Source organism: Liolophura sinensis, chromosome 7 (genome assembly GCF_032854445.1).
Source record: "Liolophura sinensis isolate JHLJ2023 chromosome 7, CUHK_Ljap_v2, whole genome shotgun sequence".
Lineage (NCBI taxonomy): Eukaryota > Metazoa > Mollusca > Polyplacophora > Chitonida > Chitonidae > Liolophura > Liolophura sinensis.
The window spans coordinates 30,810,605-30,832,482 of NC_088301.1; the positions used below are offsets into that span (position 1 = coordinate 30,810,605).

At 40.2% G+C, this 21,878-nt stretch overlaps 2 protein-coding genes across 4 annotated transcripts; both read left to right on the forward strand.

The window, feature by feature from the left end:
* LOC135471738 (procathepsin L-like) lies at window positions 1–11,631 on the forward strand. 2 transcript variants are annotated; one of them, XM_064751063.1, is made up of 9 exons: window positions 1–71; window positions 743–879; window positions 1,178–1,283; window positions 2,104–2,253; window positions 2,518–2,641; window positions 3,224–3,324; window positions 4,555–4,707; window positions 5,692–5,810; window positions 10,319–11,631. In XM_064751063.1, the coding sequence occupies exons 2-9, from the start codon at window positions 743–745 to the stop codon at window positions 10,416–10,418; spliced, it is 990 nt and encodes a 329-aa protein (XP_064607133.1). In that variant the 5' UTR covers window positions 1–71; the 3' UTR covers window positions 10,419–11,631. The 2 variants fall into 2 exon arrangements, with proteins under 2 accessions (XP_064607133.1, XP_064607132.1); XM_064751062.1 differs by lacking the exon at window positions 10,319–11,631 and having other exon boundaries at window positions 5,665–5,747.
* A 252-nt stretch (window positions 11,632–11,883) lies between these two features.
* On the forward strand, window positions 11,884–16,364 carry LOC135469794 (leucine-rich repeat-containing protein 15-like). 2 transcript variants are annotated; one of them, XM_064748394.1, is made up of 2 exons: window positions 11,884–13,520; window positions 14,002–14,199. In XM_064748394.1, exons 1-2 carry the CDS (start codon window positions 11,901–11,903, stop codon window positions 14,053–14,055), a joined length of 1,674 nt encoding a protein of 557 aa, XP_064604464.1. In that variant the 5' UTR covers window positions 11,884–11,900; the 3' UTR covers window positions 14,056–14,199. The 2 variants fall into 2 exon arrangements, with proteins under 2 accessions (XP_064604464.1, XP_064604463.1); XM_064748393.1 differs by having other exon boundaries at window positions 11,884–16,364.
* The last annotated feature ends 5,514 nt before the right edge of the window (window positions 16,365–21,878 follow it).

Below are 21,878 nucleotides of genomic sequence, written 5' to 3' on the forward strand. Positions count from 1 at the left end.
CTGAGGTCTGTATTTAGACATACGCAGATCGGAAGTTTTGTCACTTTCTGGCCTGCTACAAAACAAACAAGGTATGTGCAGTTTTGCAAAAGAGTTTAATATCTACTGAGCCATTTATGCATACTGTATTTGTAGTATTGAGATCTCCATTCTTCTGGAATTATTAATTATGACATTTCATAAAAACAAGAAAAGTGTTTGGAATTATAATGTAATCTGTATTTACTTATTAAATATATTATGGTTATCATTAGATTTTAACTGCACTTTGTACACAGGATGAGAAGAAGCTGAAGTGTTTCTGCATACTCGCACGTACAATGCTATATGCAGAAACGTTTGAAAAACTATCATTGATTTATTTGATTGGTGTTTTACGGTATTATCAAGAATATTTCACTTATGGTTGGCGGTAATCAAGCAGAGCCCGGGGGAGACCAACGACCATCTGCAGGTTGCTGACATGTCTTCCCATGAGTAGATAGAGTTAGATTACAAATTATTATAGGTCACATTTTCCATTTTTTTTGTTAATTTATTAATTAAAACTTCTCAAAGAACATCTGATCCACTCGGCAGTAAGTTTATATCTAAATTAAGTCAAACAAAAGGGAGAACTGACCATTTAAGTTTCAACCCCGTCGAAGGAGGCTACTATTTCTGGTTGTTATCTAGGTATCCCTGTTTCAAGACTGTAATAGTCACAGCCGAACATTTTTACTGAGGAGACTATTCGTTCCAGATGCAGCCTTTAGTACTTCTGTCTCTGATCACTGGCTTTGTAAGCGCTCTTCCGGTTTCACCTGATCTAAACGGACAATGGATGCTGTTTAAATCGCTCTATAACAAGACCTATACACCGGAAGATGAGCCCAGTAGGTATGAGTAATACAATATCATTTATTCTTACATTTAGCATATCTACATTTTTGTCATCTGAAAGCGCAATATACTCTGTCTACAAATAAGCTCAAATTAAAGGGTTTTATTTTTACTGCATGAAATCCGACAAAGATTAGTCTTTTCTCTTTTATTGAAACCTATAGGTTATAAGGAGTAAAACATTAATTGTTTCTGTAATTACAGTATAAGATTTTATTTCTTGTTCGGTGCGGCACTCATACTTGTGATGTATTAGCATGGGACACGTTTATCTCTGAGCTTTCTCTCTTCACAGGCGGCTTGTTTGGGAGGCAAATGTAAGGTATATAGAAAAGCACAACCATGAGGCAAGTCAAGGGCTGCATACCTTCGTCTTGGGACAGAACAAATTCGCTGACATGGTAAGAGCGTCAAAATCACTGGATTCACATGGTAATGTAAACAAAAATGTTCGAAAACATAACTGAAAAGAAAGAACTAGTTAAGCGTCCTAATTCTAATCCGTTGCAAAGATTCAAGTTTTTCATGGTAATGTTTTAACGGCCTCAGAGTTTATTTTTAATATGAGATTATGGTGAACAGTGAATGCCATTTATCTGTGCGAGTAGTTCTGACCTTGTAATTGATAGCTGGCGGTCTCCTGGTTGACACAGTGCAAAGACTGAAAGCACTTTGGCGCCATTTCATGTTCACCTACTTTATAATATCCTCTCTAGATCTCGATGTTTACCCTGAAAGTCTAATTTCATAATTTGTTGAGAGGGGACATAACTCTTTATCGCTTCTTAGTAGGATGTCTTGATCACATGCATATTGTCCACACTTACTATCAAATGTTACACGAAAAGACATCATATACACAAAAAGTATGGATTAAAGTAAAAAAAAAAAAGACACTCCACAAATGAGAAATGCTTTTTCATTTTTGAAAAATATTTTACATTTCCTGTTAACCCCTGGATTTTACGCATTTTTCCATGCAGGGTGGGAAGTATACAGGGAACGAGAGACCCGTCTAGCGCCTCCAATTTAGGCCCTTCCCAACGAAGGTTTTTTTTTTAGAGACCCATGGGGACATGGGAAAACTGTAGCTTAAAGCCACTTTTAAGCCGCAAAAAGAATGTCGAGAAGCCTTTCGGTGCTTTTACATGTTAAGCCAAGTCATGTTAAAAAATAAAAATCAAGTGTTTCACGTATCATTTTACGTATATTTCACTTCAGACGGTTAAAGAATTTTCTCGCCTGATGAACGGTTATAGAATGTCAAACAAATCCCGAGAAGGCACTGCATATCTACCGCCATCTAACGTTAAGCTGCCAGATACCATGGACTGGCGTAAGGAGGGATATGTCACTCCGGTGAAAAACCAGGTCTGTCCATTCATCTAGCTTGTAAGTTTATCATCTGTACTTCAAGTTGAAGTTTGTTATCTTTTTGTATACTGTTTTGTTAGACAGTACTAAGGCAGTTTGTATAAAAGTTCGTTGGCAAGGAAGAAATAGCTGTCTCATCATATGATTATACACGTGTATCGCAGCGTCAAATATTACGGTCTACAGTATTTTCCAGCTTGGACCACAATCGCCGTTTCTCCCGATATTGCAGCTTTTTTTTCTCGCAATTCTGTTCAACAGGAACAATGTGGTTCGTGTTGGGCCTTTTCCACGACAGGATCATTGGAAGGTCAACACTTTAAAAAGACGGGTCAACTGATTTCTCTCTCAGAACAAAATCTGGTGGACTGTTCCACATCGGAAGGTGTGATAAGAGGATCTTCATAAATGAAGTGGCCCATTGTGTATAAGGAAGTCCTACATAAATGTTTTCGTAACATTAATGGGCCAGACAAGCGAATTCTGACTGGGTTTCTGTTGTTCTTACATACTTTTTCATAAACTTAAAACCAGAGCCCAGTTAAATAGATTTAATATAAACGATTAACTAATTTTTAAAACGGAGGTGAAGCATGAATCTCATGTAGGATGTGCAACAAGACGATTAAGTAATGTCAGTGTACTCTGTCTGGCAATGAGGCAGAGGTCTGCTGCAGCGACATTTATTTTGTAAAATAATATGCATGTCCCATATCTATTTATTTATTTGATTGGTGTTATATTTCACTTGTACAACGGCCGCCAGCAACAGCCCGGAGGGGAATCCATGACCATTCGCAGGTTGCAGCAAGACAATAAACAAAGAGCCTCCGTACAAGAAGAATATTCCTGAGCACAACATACATGTAGGCCAGTAATGTCAGTCAGACAAGCCCAAAACATTAGATAATAAGATACATGCCGTCATATATTTACGCCAGTATATGTCTACCTTCTTCTCCCACAGGAAATATGGGGTGCAATGGTGGACTAATGGACCAGGCGTTTAAGTATATTAACAAAAATAATGGAATTGATAACGAATTATCATACCCGTACGAGGCACTGGTAAGTTTGTTCTAAACAAAGAGTGCGTGAGTGAGGCTTGGGGTTTAACGTCGTGCTCAACAATTTTTCAGTCATATGACGACGATGGAGTCATTAGGGTGTATGTAATGTACCTCCTCTTCATGCTGAACGTGAAGATAGTAAGTTACTCTTTTAAAGTCTTAGGTGTGACTCGATCCAGGATTGATCCTAGATCTACCGCCGAAGCGGACGTTCTACTAACTGAGCTATCCGGGCCGGTCCTAAACAAAGATGGCTCATCAGTATCAGCACATTCGAAGATTTATTAATAAAATTTGTCACAGTTTGTAGGAAGAATGTGTTTGTGAGTTATCCATATACAAAATGAAACCTTCTTAAACAGAGGAATTAAAGCAGTCCAGCATATCTATCTTGAATAGGGAGATATGTTTCAGAAAAAGAGCACGAGGCCATTTGTTAGTGGTTATTCTATACCTAGGAATATAGGCCTACGTCATACGTATCTATTGCAGTTCTCTACCTGGGCAATCTATCTCGCTGGGTTTTCCTATTGTACAGTGCACCTTGCTGGATAATATATCGGATTTATTTTTAGATAGCCAGATGAAGCCTCATGCATGACCCTAGTGTACTATGCAAGTTTGTAAATATCATGCACTGCATGCTATATGTATATTTTATTACTTACGTGTTTCATTCCCACGGATTTGGTTCAGATCTGGTTAGGATCACGTTCGCTGGGATGATACCTCGTAGTAGTAGTAGTGACACAGTAGGTATCGTGCTAGTACACAGAATGACATAAGGGCCTCTCGCCAGTGCGGTCGCTGTGAGCTCAAAACCAGCTCATGGCATCTTCCTCTCCAGCCGTGTAAGTAGGAAGGCCTCACAGCAACATGCGTGAGGCTTCCTCCATAATGCTGGCCACCGACGTGTAAGTGAAATTATCTTGAGTACGGCGTAAAACACCAACGAAATAAATAAAATAAAATCGTACATCTTCCAATACTCTATTAATTAAACATAATGATTTGATTAGATTAACGGGATATTATGTGGAATGTAACACACTGTTATATTCTAGCATCACTCAGACACTTCTGTTTTAACAGAATTTAATTTAACAGATATTTTTTGCGTGTAAACTTCGGTTTGTCGGTCTGTGTGTCTCTTTCTGTCTACCCTTCAACTTGATTATCGTGAAAAATAACTAAAAATGAAAAAACATTATATTCTATCACTTTGCAGGATGAACCTTGTCGATTCCGCGTGGCTGACGTCAGCGCGACAGATACAGGTTACACGGACATTAATAAAGGTAGCGAAGACGATCTGAAGTCGGCGTCAGCTACCGTCGGCCCTATCTCCGTGGCCATTGACGCTAGTCACTCTTCCTTCCAGGTAAAACTTGGAGTTTGCTTTTATCATCTATGGCCAAAAAGTCTTTCATCATCTAGAAAAACTTCTTGTCAATTTTAGAAACATTAATGCACGACATTCTGATATGCGCACAATTTCCCTGCTGGAAGTCTTCACAAATCAGTTGTTTGTTCCACATCGTCACTTCACACATTAAAAATCAGAGGTGTTCGTGGCCAAGTTCAGCACAAAGACCCAGAACCAGTAACCTACCAATGCAAGGTCTGTGAGTTCAAATCCAGCTCATCCATCCTGACTTCCCCTTCGGTCGCACGTTGGAAGGTTTTTCATGGCGACCATCGTAGTCAAATATGCTTCAGTCAAAAATCCTATATGACCGCGAGAGCGGACGTCGTCTAAAGTCTATGAATTCTACATCCCTCTTTTAATCTAAAGTGACAAAAAATTTTTGTACTTGTTAACTTACGGTTTGATATCTGTGTTTTATCCTACTTTTCTGTTAAATATCAGAATTATTCGCCTTGCTTAGTTGTTGCACGTTACATTTTGACATAATCATCGAAACTATAGACACGTCACTTACTGTCATTAGTGATTACTTTTAGATGAATCAAGTTGTTGGCATCAACAACGCCTAAAGCTGAATTATTCAAATTATATTACGAAAGGTTAGGTGGGAAGGTCTCCCGGCTACCTGCGGGTAGCCATGGGTTTCCTGGCAGCTGTCGTATAAGTGAAATATTCTTGAGTATGGTATAAAACACAAATCAAATAAATGAATAAATATTAAGAAAGATATTGAAAGACACATTTCTTGGGAAATTTCATCTAGAAATTGTCCAAAATATATAAATATCATAACCAGTGTTATATCGCTTAAGGTCTGCCATCTAAATTGTACGAAAACTTTACAACGTAAAACTCATCGAAAAGAATATTATAGCTGTAAAGCATGGTTGTGTTTAAATTGGTTATTAGTAACGCCCCGGTGTGTGTCACCAACAGCTATACAAGAGCGGCGTGTATTACGAGCCGGACTGCAGCACTGAGAGCCTGGATCATGGGGTACTGGTGGTCGGGTACGGAACTGATAACAGTCAAGACTACTGGCTCGTGAAAAATAGGTCAGTCTGATATGTGCGATTTAACACAGAAACAATTTATCTGTGTCTGTATATTTATAGCATTTTGCTCATGTCAGGAAGAAAACAAGTGCACAACTGATTCTCACTTATGGTTATATTGTGGTGACGAGCCAGCTGTGCTACTTGTTGATATGTGCTGACGAGCCAGCTGTGCTACTTGTTGATATGTGCTGACGAGCCAGCTGTGCTACTTGTTGATATGTGCTGGCGAGCCAGCTGTGCTACTTGTTCATACATGTATGTGTTGTCGAGTCAGCTGTGGTATTTGTTGATACATGTATGTGTTGTCGAGTCAGCTGTGGTATTTGTTGATACATGTATGTGTTATCGAGTCAGCTGTGATATTTGTCGATGTGTGTTGGCTGGTCAGCTGTGGTATTTGTTGATATGTGTTTGATGGGTCATCTGTGTTATTTGTTAATATGTGTTGTCGAGTCAGCTGTGGTATTTGTTGATATGTGTTGGTGAGCCAGCTGTGGTATTTGTTGGTATGTGATGGCGAGTCAGCCGTGGTATTTATTGATATGTGTTGGCAGGTCAGCTATGGTATTTGTTAATATGTGTTGCAGGGGGTGGGTGTGGTATTTGTTGATATGTGTTGGCAGGTCAGCTATGGTATTTGTTGATATGGGTTAGCAGGTCAGCTATGGTATTCATTAATATGTGTTGGCGGGTTAGCTGTGGTATTTGTTGATATGTGTTGGCAGGTCAGCTATGGTATTTGTGAATATGTGTTGGCGGGTCAGCTATGGTATTTGTTAATATGTGTTGGCGGGTCAGCTATGATATTTGTTGATATGTGTTGGCGGGTCAGGTTTGGTATCTGTTAATATGTGTTGGCGGGTTAGCTGTGGTATTTGCTGACATGTGTTGGCGGGTCAGCTGTTGTATTTGTTGATATGTGTTGGCGGGTCAGCTGTGGTATTCGTTGTGGGTCAGCTGTTGTATTTGTTGATATTTGTTGGCGGTTCAGTTATGATATTTGCCGATACATGTTGGCAGCTCATCTATGGTATTTGTTGGTTTGGATGACGGGTCAGTAGGGGCATTTGATGATATGTGTGTAAACCTGCGTTCACATACCCCCAACCTCAAGTCTATTTACACTAGAAATTCTTTCAAGACTAAACTGAATCCAGTGAGAACGTAGACGTGATCTGAAGGATAGAATCTCGTCTTATGTTTTCTAGTATTTAAATGTTATGAAAGACAAAATTCTACAGACATATAAAAATCCATAAAGTTATGAATTAAATGCTATGAGCATTGGACATACACTCCTTATAACATGAAATACGTGTAAGTCAATATGTGCTCAGCATAAAGGCTTCCTTGGAGCGTGCGTTTGCTTTAGTGAAACATCCGCAGGCAATGAAACTACGGAGCGCCATTTGTGTCTTACAGTATACAATAATAGAATGACAACCCCAAACAGTATGTTCTGAAATACAAGTATAAAATAGCGAATTATTGCTGTATTCAGCTGTAAAGAGGCCTCTAAAGATAAAATACGGAAACATTTAGTGCTATTTAGTTTTGTTCTCCAGGGGACATTTTTTAAAAAGTCGGCCAGAATAGTCTTTCGGTGAATTGTGATAGGAGTATACGTGTATCAGATATCCTGGAATAACCAGAATGTTTCGAACTGGCCATGAGGAGTCTAGTCTTTCAGTGAATTGTGATAGGGACATACGTGTATCAGATATCCTGGAATAACCAGAATGGTTCGAACTGGCCATGAGGAGTCTAGTCTTTCAGTAAATTGTGATAGGAGCATACGTGTATCAGATATCCTGGAATAACCAGAATGGTTCGAAATGGCCATGAGGAGTCTAGTCTTTCAGTGAATTGTGATAGGAGCATACGTGTATCAGATATCCTGGAATAACCAGAATGGTTCGAACTGGCCATGAGGAGTCTAGTCTTTCAGTGAATTGTGATAGGAGCATACGTGTATCAGATATCCTGGAATAACCAGAATGGTTCGAAATGGCCATGAGGAGTCTAGTCTTTCAGTGAATTGTGATAGGAGCATACGTGTATCAGATATCCTGGAATAACCAGAATGTTTCGAACTGGCCATGAGGAGTCTAGTCTTTCAGTGAATTGTGATAGGAGCATACGTGTATCAGATATCCTGGAATAACCAGAATGTTTCGAACTGGCCATGAGGAGTCTAGTCTTTCAGTGAATTGTGATAGGAGCATACGTGTATCAGATATCCTGGAATAACCAGAATGTTTCGAACTGGCCATGAGGAGTCTAGTCTTTCGGTGAATTGTGATAGGAGTATACGTGTATCAGATATCCTGGAATAACCAGAATGTTTCGAACTGGGCATGAGGAGTCTAGTCTTTCAGTGAATTGTGATAGGAGCATACGTGTATCAGATATCCTGGAATAACCAGAATGGTTTGAACTGGCCATGAGGAGTCTAGTCTTTCAGTGAATTGTGATAGGAGCATACGTGTATCAGATATCCTGGAATAACCAGAATGGTTCGAACTGGCCATGAGGAGTCTAGTCTTTCAGTGAATTGTGATAGGAGCATACGTGTATCAGATATCCTGGAATAACCAGAATGTTTCGAACTGGCCATGAGGAGTCTAGTCTTTCAGTGAATTGTGATAGGGACATACGTGTATCAGATATCCTGGAATAACCAGAATGGTTCGAACTGGCCATGAGGAGTCTAGTCTTTCAGTAAATTGTGATAGGAGCATACGTGTATCAGATATCCTGGAATAACCAGAATGGTTCGAAATGGCCATGAGGAGTCTAGTCTTTCAGTGAATTGTGATAGGAGCATACGTGTATCAGATATCCTGGAATAACCAGAATGGTTCGAACTGGCCATGAGGAGTCTAGTCTTTCAGTGAATTGTGATAGGAGCATACGTGTATCAGATATCCTGGAATAACCAGAATGGTTCGAACTGGCCATGAGGAGTCTAGTCTTTCAGTGAATTGTGATAGGAGCATACGTGTATCAGATATCCTGGAATAACCAGAATGGTTCGAACTGGCCATGAGGAGTCTAGTCTTTCAGTGAATTGTGATAGGAGCATACGTGTATCAGATATCCTGGAATAACCAGAATGTTTCGAAATGGCCATGAGGAGTCTAGTCTTTCAGTAAATTGTGATAGGAGCATACGTGTATCAGATATCCTGGAATAACCAGAATGTTTCGAAATGGCCATGAGGAGTCTAGTCTTTCAGTGAATTGTGATAGGAGCATACGTGTATCAGATATCCTGGAATAACCAGAATGTTTCGAAATGGCCATGAGGAGTCTAGTCTTTCAGTGAATTGTGATAGGAGCATACGTGTATCAGATATCCTGGAATAACCAGAATGGTTCGAACTGGCCATGAGGAGTCTAGTCTTTCAGTGAATTGTGATAGGAGCATACGTGTATCAGATATCCTGGAATAACCAGAATGGTTCGAAATGGCCATGAGGAGTCTAGTCTTTCAGTGAATTGTGATAGGAGCATACGTGTATCAGATATCCTGGAATAACCAGAATGGTTCGAAATGGCCATGAGGAGTCTAGTCTTTCAGTGAATTGTGATAGGAGCATACCTGTATCAGATATCCTGGAATAACCAGAATGGTTCGAACTGGCCATGAGGAGTCTAGTCTTTCAGTGAATTGTGATAGGAGTATACGTGTATCAGATATCCTGGAATAACCAGAATGGTTCGAACTGGCCATGAGGAGTCTCGTCTTTCAGTGAATTGTGATAGGAGCATACGTGTATCAGATATCCTGGAATAACCAGAATGTTTCGAACTGGCCATGAGGAGTCTAGTCTTTCAGTGAATTGTGATAGGAGCATACGTGTATCAGATATCCTGGAATAACCAGAATGTTTCGAAATGGCCATGAGGAGTCTAGTCTTTCAGTGAATTGTGATAGGAGCATACGTGTATCAGATATCCTGGAATAACCAGAATGTTTCGAAATGGCCATGAGGAGTCTAGTCTTTCAGTGAATTGTGATAGGAGCATACGTGTATCAGATATCCTGGAATATCCATGGTTCGAACTGGCCATGAGGAGTCTAGTCTTTCAGTGAATTGTGATAGGAGCATACGTGTATCAGATATCCTGGAATAACCAGAATGTTTCGAAATGGCCATGAGGAGTCTAGTCTTTCAGTGAATTGTGATAGGAGCATACGTGTATCAGATATCCTGGAATAACCAGAATGTTTCGAACTGGCCATGATGAGTCTAGTCTTTCAGTGAATTGTGATAGGAGCATACGTGTATCAGATATCCTGGAATAACCAGAATGGTTTGAACTGGCCATGATGTGTATGAGGTGTGAGTTTAAGAATAGCAACATTGGGTGTTACAGTCAGTAGAAACGATGACATTTAAAACTCATTCTACAATATGCTGTTTGTTTTTGTGGTATTGGTCCGAGTGATGTATGAAATAAGTTAAGTGGTGAAGGTCAGTGTACATTTGATTGTTTCAGCTGGGGGGCGGACTGGGGGATGGAAGGCTACCTAATGATGTCCAGAAACAGGGATAACAATTGTGGTATAGCCACACAAGCCAGTTACCCTTTAGTGTGAAGGCACCGATGAGCGAGAAGAATAAGACACGAACGCCATATGTGCCAGGCATACACATTGAATTTGTAATGGAGGTAATAAAAGTTGCTTAAAACTGAAAAAAGAATAACATTTATGTATTTTGTATGAAGTCTTTTTAAAATGTACACAAGTAATTTTCGTTACAATGTACTAAAAGCAATTCGAAATGAACAGCAAATAAATGCTGGCAGCTGGGTAACTTCCATTCTGCTGTAAAATTGATATTATAGATTAGTCTTTTCAGTTGTACGCTGAAATTTACTGCTCATCCCTTTGCAACCATATACCAAAAGTGTTTCTTTTTGATGCCATGTAATTTTGCTGGACTATGATTTCAAGACCCAGCTCAACTCAGCTCGACTGTTGGGCCGTGTATGCGAAATACTGTAAACGCTCGTGTATGCGAAATGTCGACGCGACTCTAGTGGAGCTGCATTCCAGCAATTAAGGTAAATAACGATTGTGAACAGCTGAGTTGAGTTGAGTTGAGTTAAGCTATTGTGTATGGTGGTCTTATAACGAAAATGGTTATCCGTGCGTGAGCTGTCGCAGAATACGGGCTGAGAAAGGAACCTGCACGTCCTAAAATGTGTATCCCTTTGTTGTAAAAGGTCCCCTTGAGTGGATACCTTAAAATGGCGTCTCTCATATAATACTGTACATTCCTTTATATAACCAGGTGTATTTACCCAGATATAGAGTCGAATTGTATGAACAAACCAGATTCCCAAACTATAACAAAATACCAGTACACTGTAGGAGGCATGACACAAGTGTAATCAGATATTTATACGACTTGTATAGACCAGAAATCGTAATGAGTACTTGACGTTATGAAAACTGATTGGACGCCCCTTCCAAATTTTCAAATTTATGCCCAAAATATTTTATTGTGTGTACAGTTGATGAGTTCTGCATGTATTACCATTAAAGCGCATTAGCTCGTGTCCTTATCTCTTATGTGTCGATATTTAATTATTGAGGAATATTTCCGAGCGCCTATGTTAATATTGCTTGTAGTTTTGCTAAGGTCTTTATAAAAGAACGAGACAACACGTGTGTGGACAGACTTGTGCTTGAAAACAAAAAACACAATTCACTATGTGCCTTGATTGAATGCGGTATTCGATTTCAGTTACAGTTTTGTAAGTTCATGAATTGTATACATTAAAAGCAACGTAAATAACGAAAGATAAAGGGATTTTACGTGTGTGCAAACAGGTGCAAATTCACAAGACCGATATAGTCTGATCCTGTATTACGCACATCTCTCCTATGACATTGTGGCACAAGTACCGTAATCATCCGAGCTTTAGGAAATATGATCTGGTGTATACTGTTATGATTGGTACACACTTGGTCATGTGGTCTGTGTGAACTTCCTTCTTTAGGACGGTGTATTCTTTTGGCTTCTACCTTTAGCCATGACGCCAGTGGACTGACAGTCAACCGTCAGTTAGGATGGATTCGAAGTTACACTGGCTCCTGTTGAGCATTATTGCCTCAACCGTTGTGACTTGTCGCGGGGAAACTTGTCACGTACAACCTGAATGCAGCTGTTCTAAAACAGAAAGGAGCTATATCACATGCAGCTCAGTATGCGGACCGTATATACCAAAGTTTGGTACATCCACAGTGCAGTTTCAACAGTTAAGTGTAACTGGTAGCCGTGAAACGACAACTATACGTGATGGTACATTCGGGGAGCTGAAAGTAAAAAGACTACGGATTACACAGACGGGTATTGATGAGATTAGCTGTCAGGCTTTTGCTGGACTAGACTTGGGACTGGAAACCATAGACTTGTATGGAAACTATTTGAACAGCGTACCGAACTGTAGTTTGGCCCGGTTTAAATCTGTCACATACCTGGACTTGTCTAACAACCGTATAACTTCAGTTTCGGCTGACAGTTTTGCGAGTTTTACCCTTCTCCAAACTTTAAGATTGCAGCAAAACAGGATAGCATCCATTGAACCGGGAGCCTTTCACGGACTTGGAAAACTGACTTATTTGTCCTTGGATGGCAACGAACTGGTCTACCTCGATGCATCAACCTTCATGGGAGCGGATTCACTGACAACATTACAACTTTACAACAACAACATTTCTTCTATCCATATTAGGGCGTTTGATGGTTTGGGGAAATTGGCAAATCTCTACATGAATGTAAACAATCTGACACATCTAGACAATACTGTGTTTGACACGACGGTTAATTTGCTGTATTTGTACATGGACAACAACGATTTAACGGAGCTCGGAGGCACACTCTTCTTGAAATCAAAAATACTACGTCATCTCTCTGCCAGGAACAACAAAATCAAGAGTGTTTCCGATGCGACATTCACTGGACTGGATAAGCTCCAGTCATTGTATTTAGACAACAACTGGCTTAAAGATCTTCGCCAACAGTGGTTTACGGATACCATAACTCTGACGGACCTAAATCTTTCCAGAAATAACATTACTGAGGTCAACAAAGGAACCTTTCAAACTTTGGGGAATCTTACAGACTTGCGTTTAGGGCATAATGAAATCAGGGTAATCGAGAAAGAGGTGTTCAAAGGATTGAGAAAAGTCAACACAATATTTCTGAACAACAACAGACTGACGGAGATCAGAAAAGACACCTTCATAAATTGCCCGGAAATTTCCAGGATAGACTTAAGCTTCAACATTATCCAAGACGTGCACAAAGGTTCCTTTCGGAATTTGTCCCGCCTGTATAGAATAGACTTGAGCGGTAACCGTATCACACAGATTGTCACCGGAACATTCTCCAACGTCTCAGGACTCACCACTCTAAGTCTGAACGACAATCGTGTTTCTTCCATTAGCGAAAGATTGTTCGAGAATATGGAACCATCTTTGCGTACTTTGGAGTTAAGAAACAATGGGTGGTCTTCAAGCTCTTGGATTTGGTTTGAAAAAGTAATGGTTAACCTGACCAGATTGAATACCCTGGATTTATCCAATAATCCTTTATCCACAATTCCCACTGATGTACTACCCACCCTAGAGAACATAGATACTGTGAAGATGAGAAACTGTAGTATTCAGTTTATAACAAATGATTCTGTAAGTATATTTAATTACAAATGGGATGTCAGGGAAAATACAATAAGCACATACACATCCATTCAAGGTGCTTACATTGACGGAAATGTTAATGTTTCGCATAATCTAATTCCAGCATTAAACGTCGACGTTTTGAAAAGATTCTGGTATGGTGGTATTATAGCCGATAACAACAAAATTCAGAATGGCTTCAAGCTAACATTACATAACCCTTACGTAGATGGCCTTTCGATTTCTTTAAAGAACAATCTGATAGAGGAAGGTATTCAGATTTCTGCGTTAGATGAAACACCCGATAGAGTTAGGGTTGAAATCGAAACCCTTGATCTTTCTAACAACAAATTTACTAAAGTGAACCTATTTCCAGTAAAACTTTTACATCAGTTGTCTTGGAATCCATGTAACTCTTCCCTTGGTAGTGTAAATCAGTTGAGAGTGAGAACACTGAACCTGTCTAATAACGCCATCTCTGTAATAACAGCTGCCGCTTGCCTGGGATCCGTTTACACCCTCGACCTTCGGAATAATCGCTTGAAGGTTTTGGGTGATTTCCTGACCTCTACCAAATCTCCAGGCTTCAGAATGAACAGTCTTTATCTCTCTGGAAACAGAATCCACCGTGTCTCTCCGAATGCCTTTGACGGCATAACGAACCATTACTTTACACTTGATCTGCGGGATAACAAACTGGTTGGTTTTGAGAATATCCAACCCATTATGGGAAAATTCCAGTCTCTAAGACTGTCCCTATCTGGTAACCCTTTGGTTTGTGGATGTGAGATTGACTGGTTAAGAAATGATTCAATCCGACAAAAACTGGACTCCGTTCGCTGCCAAACTCCAAGAAGTGCCTTCAGGTATCTAGCCTGGTGTTTTCCTCTTACTGGTTGCCAGGACACGATGCCGATGAGTTTCACAGCGGCAACCAGGAAGATATGTGAAATGGATTCAAACCTAGAACTTTCAAATTTGTCAGTTACTGCATCCAAGGGCATTACTAACGTAACATGGACGAAAATTGGACCTGGAGTGATAACTGGCTTCAGACTGGAATTCCATCCCGTTGATGAAGTGGAATCACGATTTTCTTTCCTTGTCCACCATGATGTAAACTACGCTACTCTCACTAATCTAGTGGAGGGTAAGACATACAACATTTGCGTGACCGCTGAGCTGGCTTCTCAGTCTAGAGGCTCCGTCGTGTGCATTCAGACGTCCTTGTCACTGGTCGAGGCCTTCTCTGCTGGTCTTCCGCTTGTGGTTGGTCTGGGGTCAGTTCTGGGTATTTGTGTCATCATTGCCCTGCTTACCATCATCTGCCTGGCGTGCAAGCAAAGTAAGATCAACTTTTTCCAGCGAAAGAGACGTCCTGTTTCCTCACCCCCGGCTATATCTGAAATAAACGGTCAAAATCTGAACACATACGCCCCAAACCCGGAACATGATAAAAGGGAGAGCGATGACAACCTCTATGAAGATATGAAACATGAAGAATATGAAAACACAGGCTTCAACGCATAATGACCACACCTAACAAATACTGATAAGAACTGAGCATCTACGTAGTGGTTTCAGACGCCGTCAGCATACTATTGTTTTTGTAGATTTGACAAGGCATTCAAGATCTATAGTCGATGTTCAGAGGTCATATTGTCTCTCTGACAAGGCGGTAATTTGCATATGTTGTCTTCCAGGGGGATCATATCAGATAAAACGTTCACTACAACATTTTGTGTGGACAGGAAACTATATTCGCCAAAGGCAAGACTCTACTAACGTGTATACCCTATGCATTAACAATATTTCCAGTGTTCATTCGTTTTTTCTCATGACACCCATGCTTCCTGACCTACTTAGTTTAATCTGGAGTTGTCTCAAAGTGGCACACCTCTGTGAAAGAAAACAGTACTCAATAAACATTTGGATTTACTTGAAACTCTAGACGTAACGCAACTTCCCGAATAACAACGACAGGGATATTTACTGTACGATCAGGATTTTCTCAAACTTCATAACGCCATTTTGTTATTTATTTATTTCATTTGATTGGTGTTTTACGAGCAAAGAACGGGAGAAACCCACGGCCATCCGAAGGTTGCTGAAAGACCTTCCCACTTACGGCCAGAGGGGAAGCCAGCATGAGCTGCTCTCCAACTCACAGCGACCGCACTGCCGAGAGGCGCCTAGGTCATTGCGCTAACCCTCTGGGTCATGGAGGCCCCAATGGAGGCTTCGTAATAAGAAAACACAGTTGGAAGGCAAACTATATTCAATAACACTATTACAATATACCATGGGCTTGTAAAAAAGGAATTTGGAATATTCCCACTCTTCCCTTAGGAGATAGACTCCTAATTAAAAATCTACAAACCTATTATATATGCAGTTTTAGATGATTATTATGAATAAGAATATGTAATCAATGTACTTTTTGTATATCTACAGTTTTATTCATACCAGATAGATATATGTATAAGCGTGTACACATGCATAAATATATAGATATATCTTTTATTTTGTGGATATAGTGTAACTGCATGGGTTCACTGAATTCCACAGTGCTACCATGAATGTCGTTTCACGTGGCCTTAAGATTTCCAAGCTTTATAAAGCCATCCGAAGATATTTCTCTATCACATTACTATCACAATACCTGTTACAACGACCATGCTGCTGCTCAATGTCGGATTATAAAGCAAAAGATGACATCAAGGACAATTGTCATTTAAATCAAGGTATTTTAATTAAAATATTGTATTACCACCCCATGGAATTATATTAAAGCTCTATACGACTACATGTAGATACATTTAAGTCAATAAATTAATTCGTCAACTTTTATCACCATGACGTTCAAATGTTAGTAATTAAATATGTTAATTACCAGTATGTGATTTTCTCATTCATTACATTGCTGTTTTACGTGGTGCTAAAGAATATCTCACATATACGACTGCCAGCATAACGGTGAGAGGAAATGGAGCAGAGCCCAGGGCAAACACACGACCATCAGAACATGGCAGCTCGAGTTGATCGGTGCAGGACTTGCACCGCGTACAAATTGTCTTCAACCAGCCCAAGACTGACGAAACAGGCTCACGAGGCGTCGTTGGACTGATACAAAGGGTAATTCAGAAATTCTTGGCAGAAAGATGGTATTGAACCTGCACCTGGTGTCTTCGATTAATGGAGTCTACTGCGTTAACACCCTTTCGTGGTATGAGGACAAACTCATGTAGAGGAGCAGATCAGCTCCCGGTACAGAACGGTCTGTATACACCGCCTCTGCTTACGCCCCTCGCTCACGTTATTATTGAACCATCTCCCGCTTCTGTTTTGGTGGTAAAAGGACAAGCTAGTGCTGAGGAGTGGATCAGCTCTGGTAAGGAGCGGTGGTAGGATCCTCTATACCCTCGCCATTGTTTTCCAGTAACAGTTACAAGTACCACTAAACCACCTGCTGCTCCCTTCGTGTGGCGTGAGGACAGACTTAAGAGGAGGAGCAGATCGGGTGAGGAGCGGTGACACTTTCTAGACCCTCTCTGCGGCTGTCTAGTCACAAACCTCGTTCGTCCTGTAAATGTGATAACTACATGTATGTACTGTACATTCTGCTGTCGTGAAAAAGTGTATCAATGCTCGTTTTGCTCTTGCATCAAAGTGCTTAGATCAAAGTTAAGATGAATTTAAGGGTACGTAGACATGTATACCTGTGACAAATGTACTTTAAACAATCGGCAACTGTTGAAATACTTCTGTACTTCCTATTATCAGTTGAGGATTAGAAAAGGAATAAATTCGTAATGATTGACAGGGTAAAACTCGATAGGTTGGCTCTGTTTAAACTCGTGCACACCACCATACATTAAACGAAAGCCAGCAGTTGAATGATAGTTGTTGCTAAACTATCCGTGAACTAGATTAAACACGGGTTCAAAAAATCCTTTGCAATTAAACTGAGTCAAGTAACAAAACGAGTAAATCCGATCAGGCTGGATATCGTGGGACATCGAACAATTTCAGAACTAGTTTCGAATAAAATAGGTTTTGGGGAGATAACTGACGTGCTACCTTGTACAGTATGACAAACATTCTGTCAACCTATGTTTTAGCCGTCCAAGCACAGAACAACCCAGATTAACGAAATCCACTGAACATCGTGCACACGCATAACTTGCAATCCTCCTGCGGCAGATTCCCCGTACACATGTAGTTTCCGTGTAGATCATGCGGGCCCCCGCACATCTTGCACCCCCCCCCCCCCCCCTTAACATCCTGTAGCGCCCGCACTTCATCAAGTTTCCCTGTAGATCATGTGGGCCCCCGCACTTTTGTAGGCCCCACACTTCATCCAGCTTCCTTGTAGATCATGTGGCCCCCTGCACGTCTTGCAGCTCCTCTTAACATCACGTTGGGCCCCGCATATCATCCAGCTTCACTGTAGAGAAAGTGGGGCCCCCGCACGTCTTGCAGCTTCCTTTAATATCCCGTAGGACCCCACACATCATGCAGCTTCACTGTAGGTCATATGGGCCCCGCACATTCTGTAGGTCCCGCACATCATCCAGCCTCACTGTGGGTTATGTGGTTTCCCGCGCATCATCCAGCTTCCCTGTAGATCGTGGGGACCCACGCACATCTTGTAGGGCCCCGTGCATAATCCAGCTTCCCTGCGCATCGTGGAGCTCCCTCGAACATTTTGCAGGACTTCCCCCGCACACCCTGCAACTATCCAATCAGTCATTACCTTACAAAAGATACACATGTAAGTCATGTTTGACGTCTGTGGACTATTGTTGGATTTGACACAGTCATAATCATAAGACACAACTTTATTAAAAAAAAGTGGCATACACACTCGTCATATATATACTTAATAAATATTTGAACCGTTAGGGTTTGTCTTTTAAATCCGTATAAATCACACCGGCGGTGTATAGACATAAACAGACTCTCTTCAGAATTCAAATGGTGCATCCAATATTTTCCACCAAAGGCGCGATCTAGAGGCCTGTATGGTGAATATTTATTTTCAATTATAAGACGACGGCCAGCATTATGGAAGGAAGAACCTGCAGAGCCCGGGAGAAACCCGTGACCATACGCAGGCTGAAGACAGACCTTCCCACGTACAGCCGGAGTGGAGGCCAGCATGAGTTAGACTTGAACTCACAGCGACCGCAATGTTGAAAGTCTCCAGCGTAATTACGCTGCGCTATCTCTCTTACCAACTATATGGTGAATAAGCCATACATGTATTAGTATACACTGATGGTTTAGGAGAAATGATCACACAATTCTGGCCAACCGTTTAAATGAAGTACGACGGTAAACCTCAAGCATGCATACATACAGCCCGTTTAAATCCCCACCTTTGTATTCATTCCTAACCTACATAACGCGCATAGCTTGTCGCAGATCCTTAAACATTGTATTACATTTTTTTATTTCTTCCTGAGTCATTGTCCGACCTACATTTTCGATTTGTTTAGGTTACAGCCTGCACTGTAATTCAGTCCAACGTTCTCGAGGCTTCGGTGTTAATAAGTTTAGTGCCATTGTACGCAGGGTGTACATTCTGGAAATATGTATCGGTGTTGTAAACATGCTTACAATCAAAGCATTCAGAATTTTCTTTTACGTTAGTCTGTAAAAAAGAGCAATGGAGTTGTGAAGCTCGCAGTCATTCACTCAAGTCCACTTGTGAGTAGTCATTCACTCAAGTCCACTTGGGAGCAGTTATTTACTCAAGTCCATTTGAGAGCAGTCATATTTACTGTCATTCATTTGAAGGAATTTTGCTGGGTTTGGAGATATCGGCTTTCACACCATTCGGCATTCGTCATTTGTACCCATTTTCTGTACGCAGCATATATATATATATATATATATATATATATATATATATATATATATATATATATATATATATATATATATATATATATATATATATATATATATATATATATATATATATATATATATATATATATATATATATATATAAATATATATATATATATATATATATATATATATAATATATATATATATATATATATATATATATATATATTTGTATTGTTTTAATTGTTTTATATATTATTTTCAATTGTATTTTTTTGTCTATTTTTGTTAAAATATATGTGTTGAACTTATTCAAGTATGTGTAAAATATATGTGTTGAACTTATTCAAACGGGTGTTTCTTTGTTTTATCTTGTGTAACGCCAAACGTTTATCGGAGAGTTAAACAAGTCAGTTCTTTCTCATCTTTACTCTTCAACAGTGGTACCCTTACAGAGACCCATATATAGAACCATTAACTGGGAGTAGGAGAAAAGTAGGTTTATTCCAAACTCAGTCTGCACGAGGCGCAGGCCTACAGTGGAATACTTCTTAACCTCTTCAGACTGAAGAAAGCTTTAGGTCAATAAAGAGTTCCGTTAAGAGCAGTGATATTCTTATATCGAAATGAACTTAAACATAGTCAGTCTGCTGTCCTCAGACACCAAGCAGCCAAGGTGACATGCCGCACACTCCATTAAATGTATCGAAATTTGCCTTGCGATTATTGACCCTGGACGTCCATCTTGGTTGACTGCTGGTATACGAATGTCAGTTTCGACGCATAGATTTACTGATGAACCAGCATCTAAAAACATCCACTAAGCGACATATCAGTCAAATAAACGTGCACTTTTCTGGATACTGCGGATCCATTGCAGTTAATGCACGTTAAAGCGGAAAATACAATTCAAATACACCATGGAGCCCTAAACATTATGGCTGCTAACACTTCATGGCGATTCTGTGCTCAGATCAAGAGTTACGCTCAATTCCAGACCCAGAGTGGTAACAATGAGGCTAAAAAATATAGACAGTTCGTTTTATGTTGATTCGGTTTGTGCATGGACTCTGGCTAAGATCTGGAGCTTGCAGTTCCGACCATAGGCTCACCGAAATATTGACTCCAGCATGGAAACATGAGTCAGTTCCGTGCATCGCTCATATGGCAACAGCATGCACATTTCAACAACTGTGGGGCAGTCAAATTTATGACAATGGAAGCAAATTGTCATGGTAAGTGAGAATAATATCTGATTGTCACTGAGACATGAACACCTATATGGTATATTTCTCAAGCATAGAAATTTGGTGCACAGAAAGTCCCAGTTTCAAGATGATGCCATGTGCGTTTAGGCCATATATATGGCAAGAGGGGTTACTAAAGGCACGGCAACAGACTTTCGTGTTTGTTGATACAAGAATTCAGAAATAATCTCCAAGTGTCACAAAACTGGAATTGACATTGTCCTCCCAGATGCTCATCCTCTGGTAATGGTGTTGTGCTTTGGAATCTCTTCTTTGTTCGCGTCCTTCGTTTCTGTGGGATACGAACAAGTGGTTCTTCCGCTGATAGCAGCATGGCATCTGAGTTTGGCTTTCGTTCGGAGTTTCTTCTTGAAAATGCAAGGTAAACGTGCAAGAGTTCTAGAGAACAAGAAAAATAAGAAAGTTGTATTAATGTGTTTAAGGATGTATGTCATTAGCACATATAGATCAAAATCTGTCATGAAAGAAAACAAGATAAGACCGATCGTAAAGCAACATGGGATTAACCTTGTTTTGAGATCAAGTTCTTTTCAGAAGAATGAACACGAGCATAACAAATACCTTTTTGTCAGACTTTTACATTGATATATTTGGAACACGGTTACAGGACGTCGCCATTCCGAGACAAGCCATATTTGAAGTCGCCAAATGCATACATCTCTAGATAAACATTAATTTAACCTGGTAAATGTTGTAATTAACTACCTGAATACATGTACGTTCTGCTTTTGTAAATCAAACTGGAATCAAATGACCATTACTTACCCAGATGAGGTAAAGGATGGTAATTACAACCACTATGACGGTTGTAGCAATTGCTAAGCGTTGCTTCCCAGGGATGACGTCGTACCTCGGTCGTACCTCGGCAAGCTTCGCTAATGCCTCTGAATCATTCAGGATGATGGGAAGGATGAGAGAACAAAGGATGATACGCCAAATGATTATTTATACTGTAATAACCTCAGATTATCTAATTCTTTATTTATATCTCTCTCAATCTATTGTAAAATGCCCTCACTCTGTACGATACCGCTTTGGTGGACTAATGATCAGAGAGTCCTCCTGTAAGATGAGAGACCCGGATTCAAACCTGACTTTAAAATTGTTCTTGTTGCTTCCTCGCTAGGTGCTCAGCACTGAGAGATTAGAGCCAAGCAACAGCACTGGTTGGCCCGGTGTCAGTATAGTGTGACTGGTGGGGTGTCGTGTCACTTCAGTGACGGTAGTACTTTGGCGGCAT

Excerpts from the sequence above, each read along its gene's own strand:
- LOC135471738 (XM_064751063.1), top strand. The coding sequence starts at position 743 with ATGCAGCCTTTAGTACTTCTGTCTCTGATCACTGGCTTTGTAAGCGCT. Across the intron at positions 1,284-2,103 it reads AGAACAAATTCGCTGACATG|ACGGTTAAAGAATTTTCTCG; the intron begins GTAAGAGCGTCA and ends ATTTCACTTCAG. Across the intron at positions 2,254-2,517 it reads TCACTCCGGTGAAAAACCAG|GAACAATGTGGTTCGTGTTG; the intron begins GTCTGTCCATTC and ends TCTGTTCAACAG.
- LOC135469794 (XM_064748393.1), top strand. The coding sequence starts at position 11,901 with ATGGATTCGAAGTTACACTGGCTCCTGTTGAGCATTATTGCCTCAACC.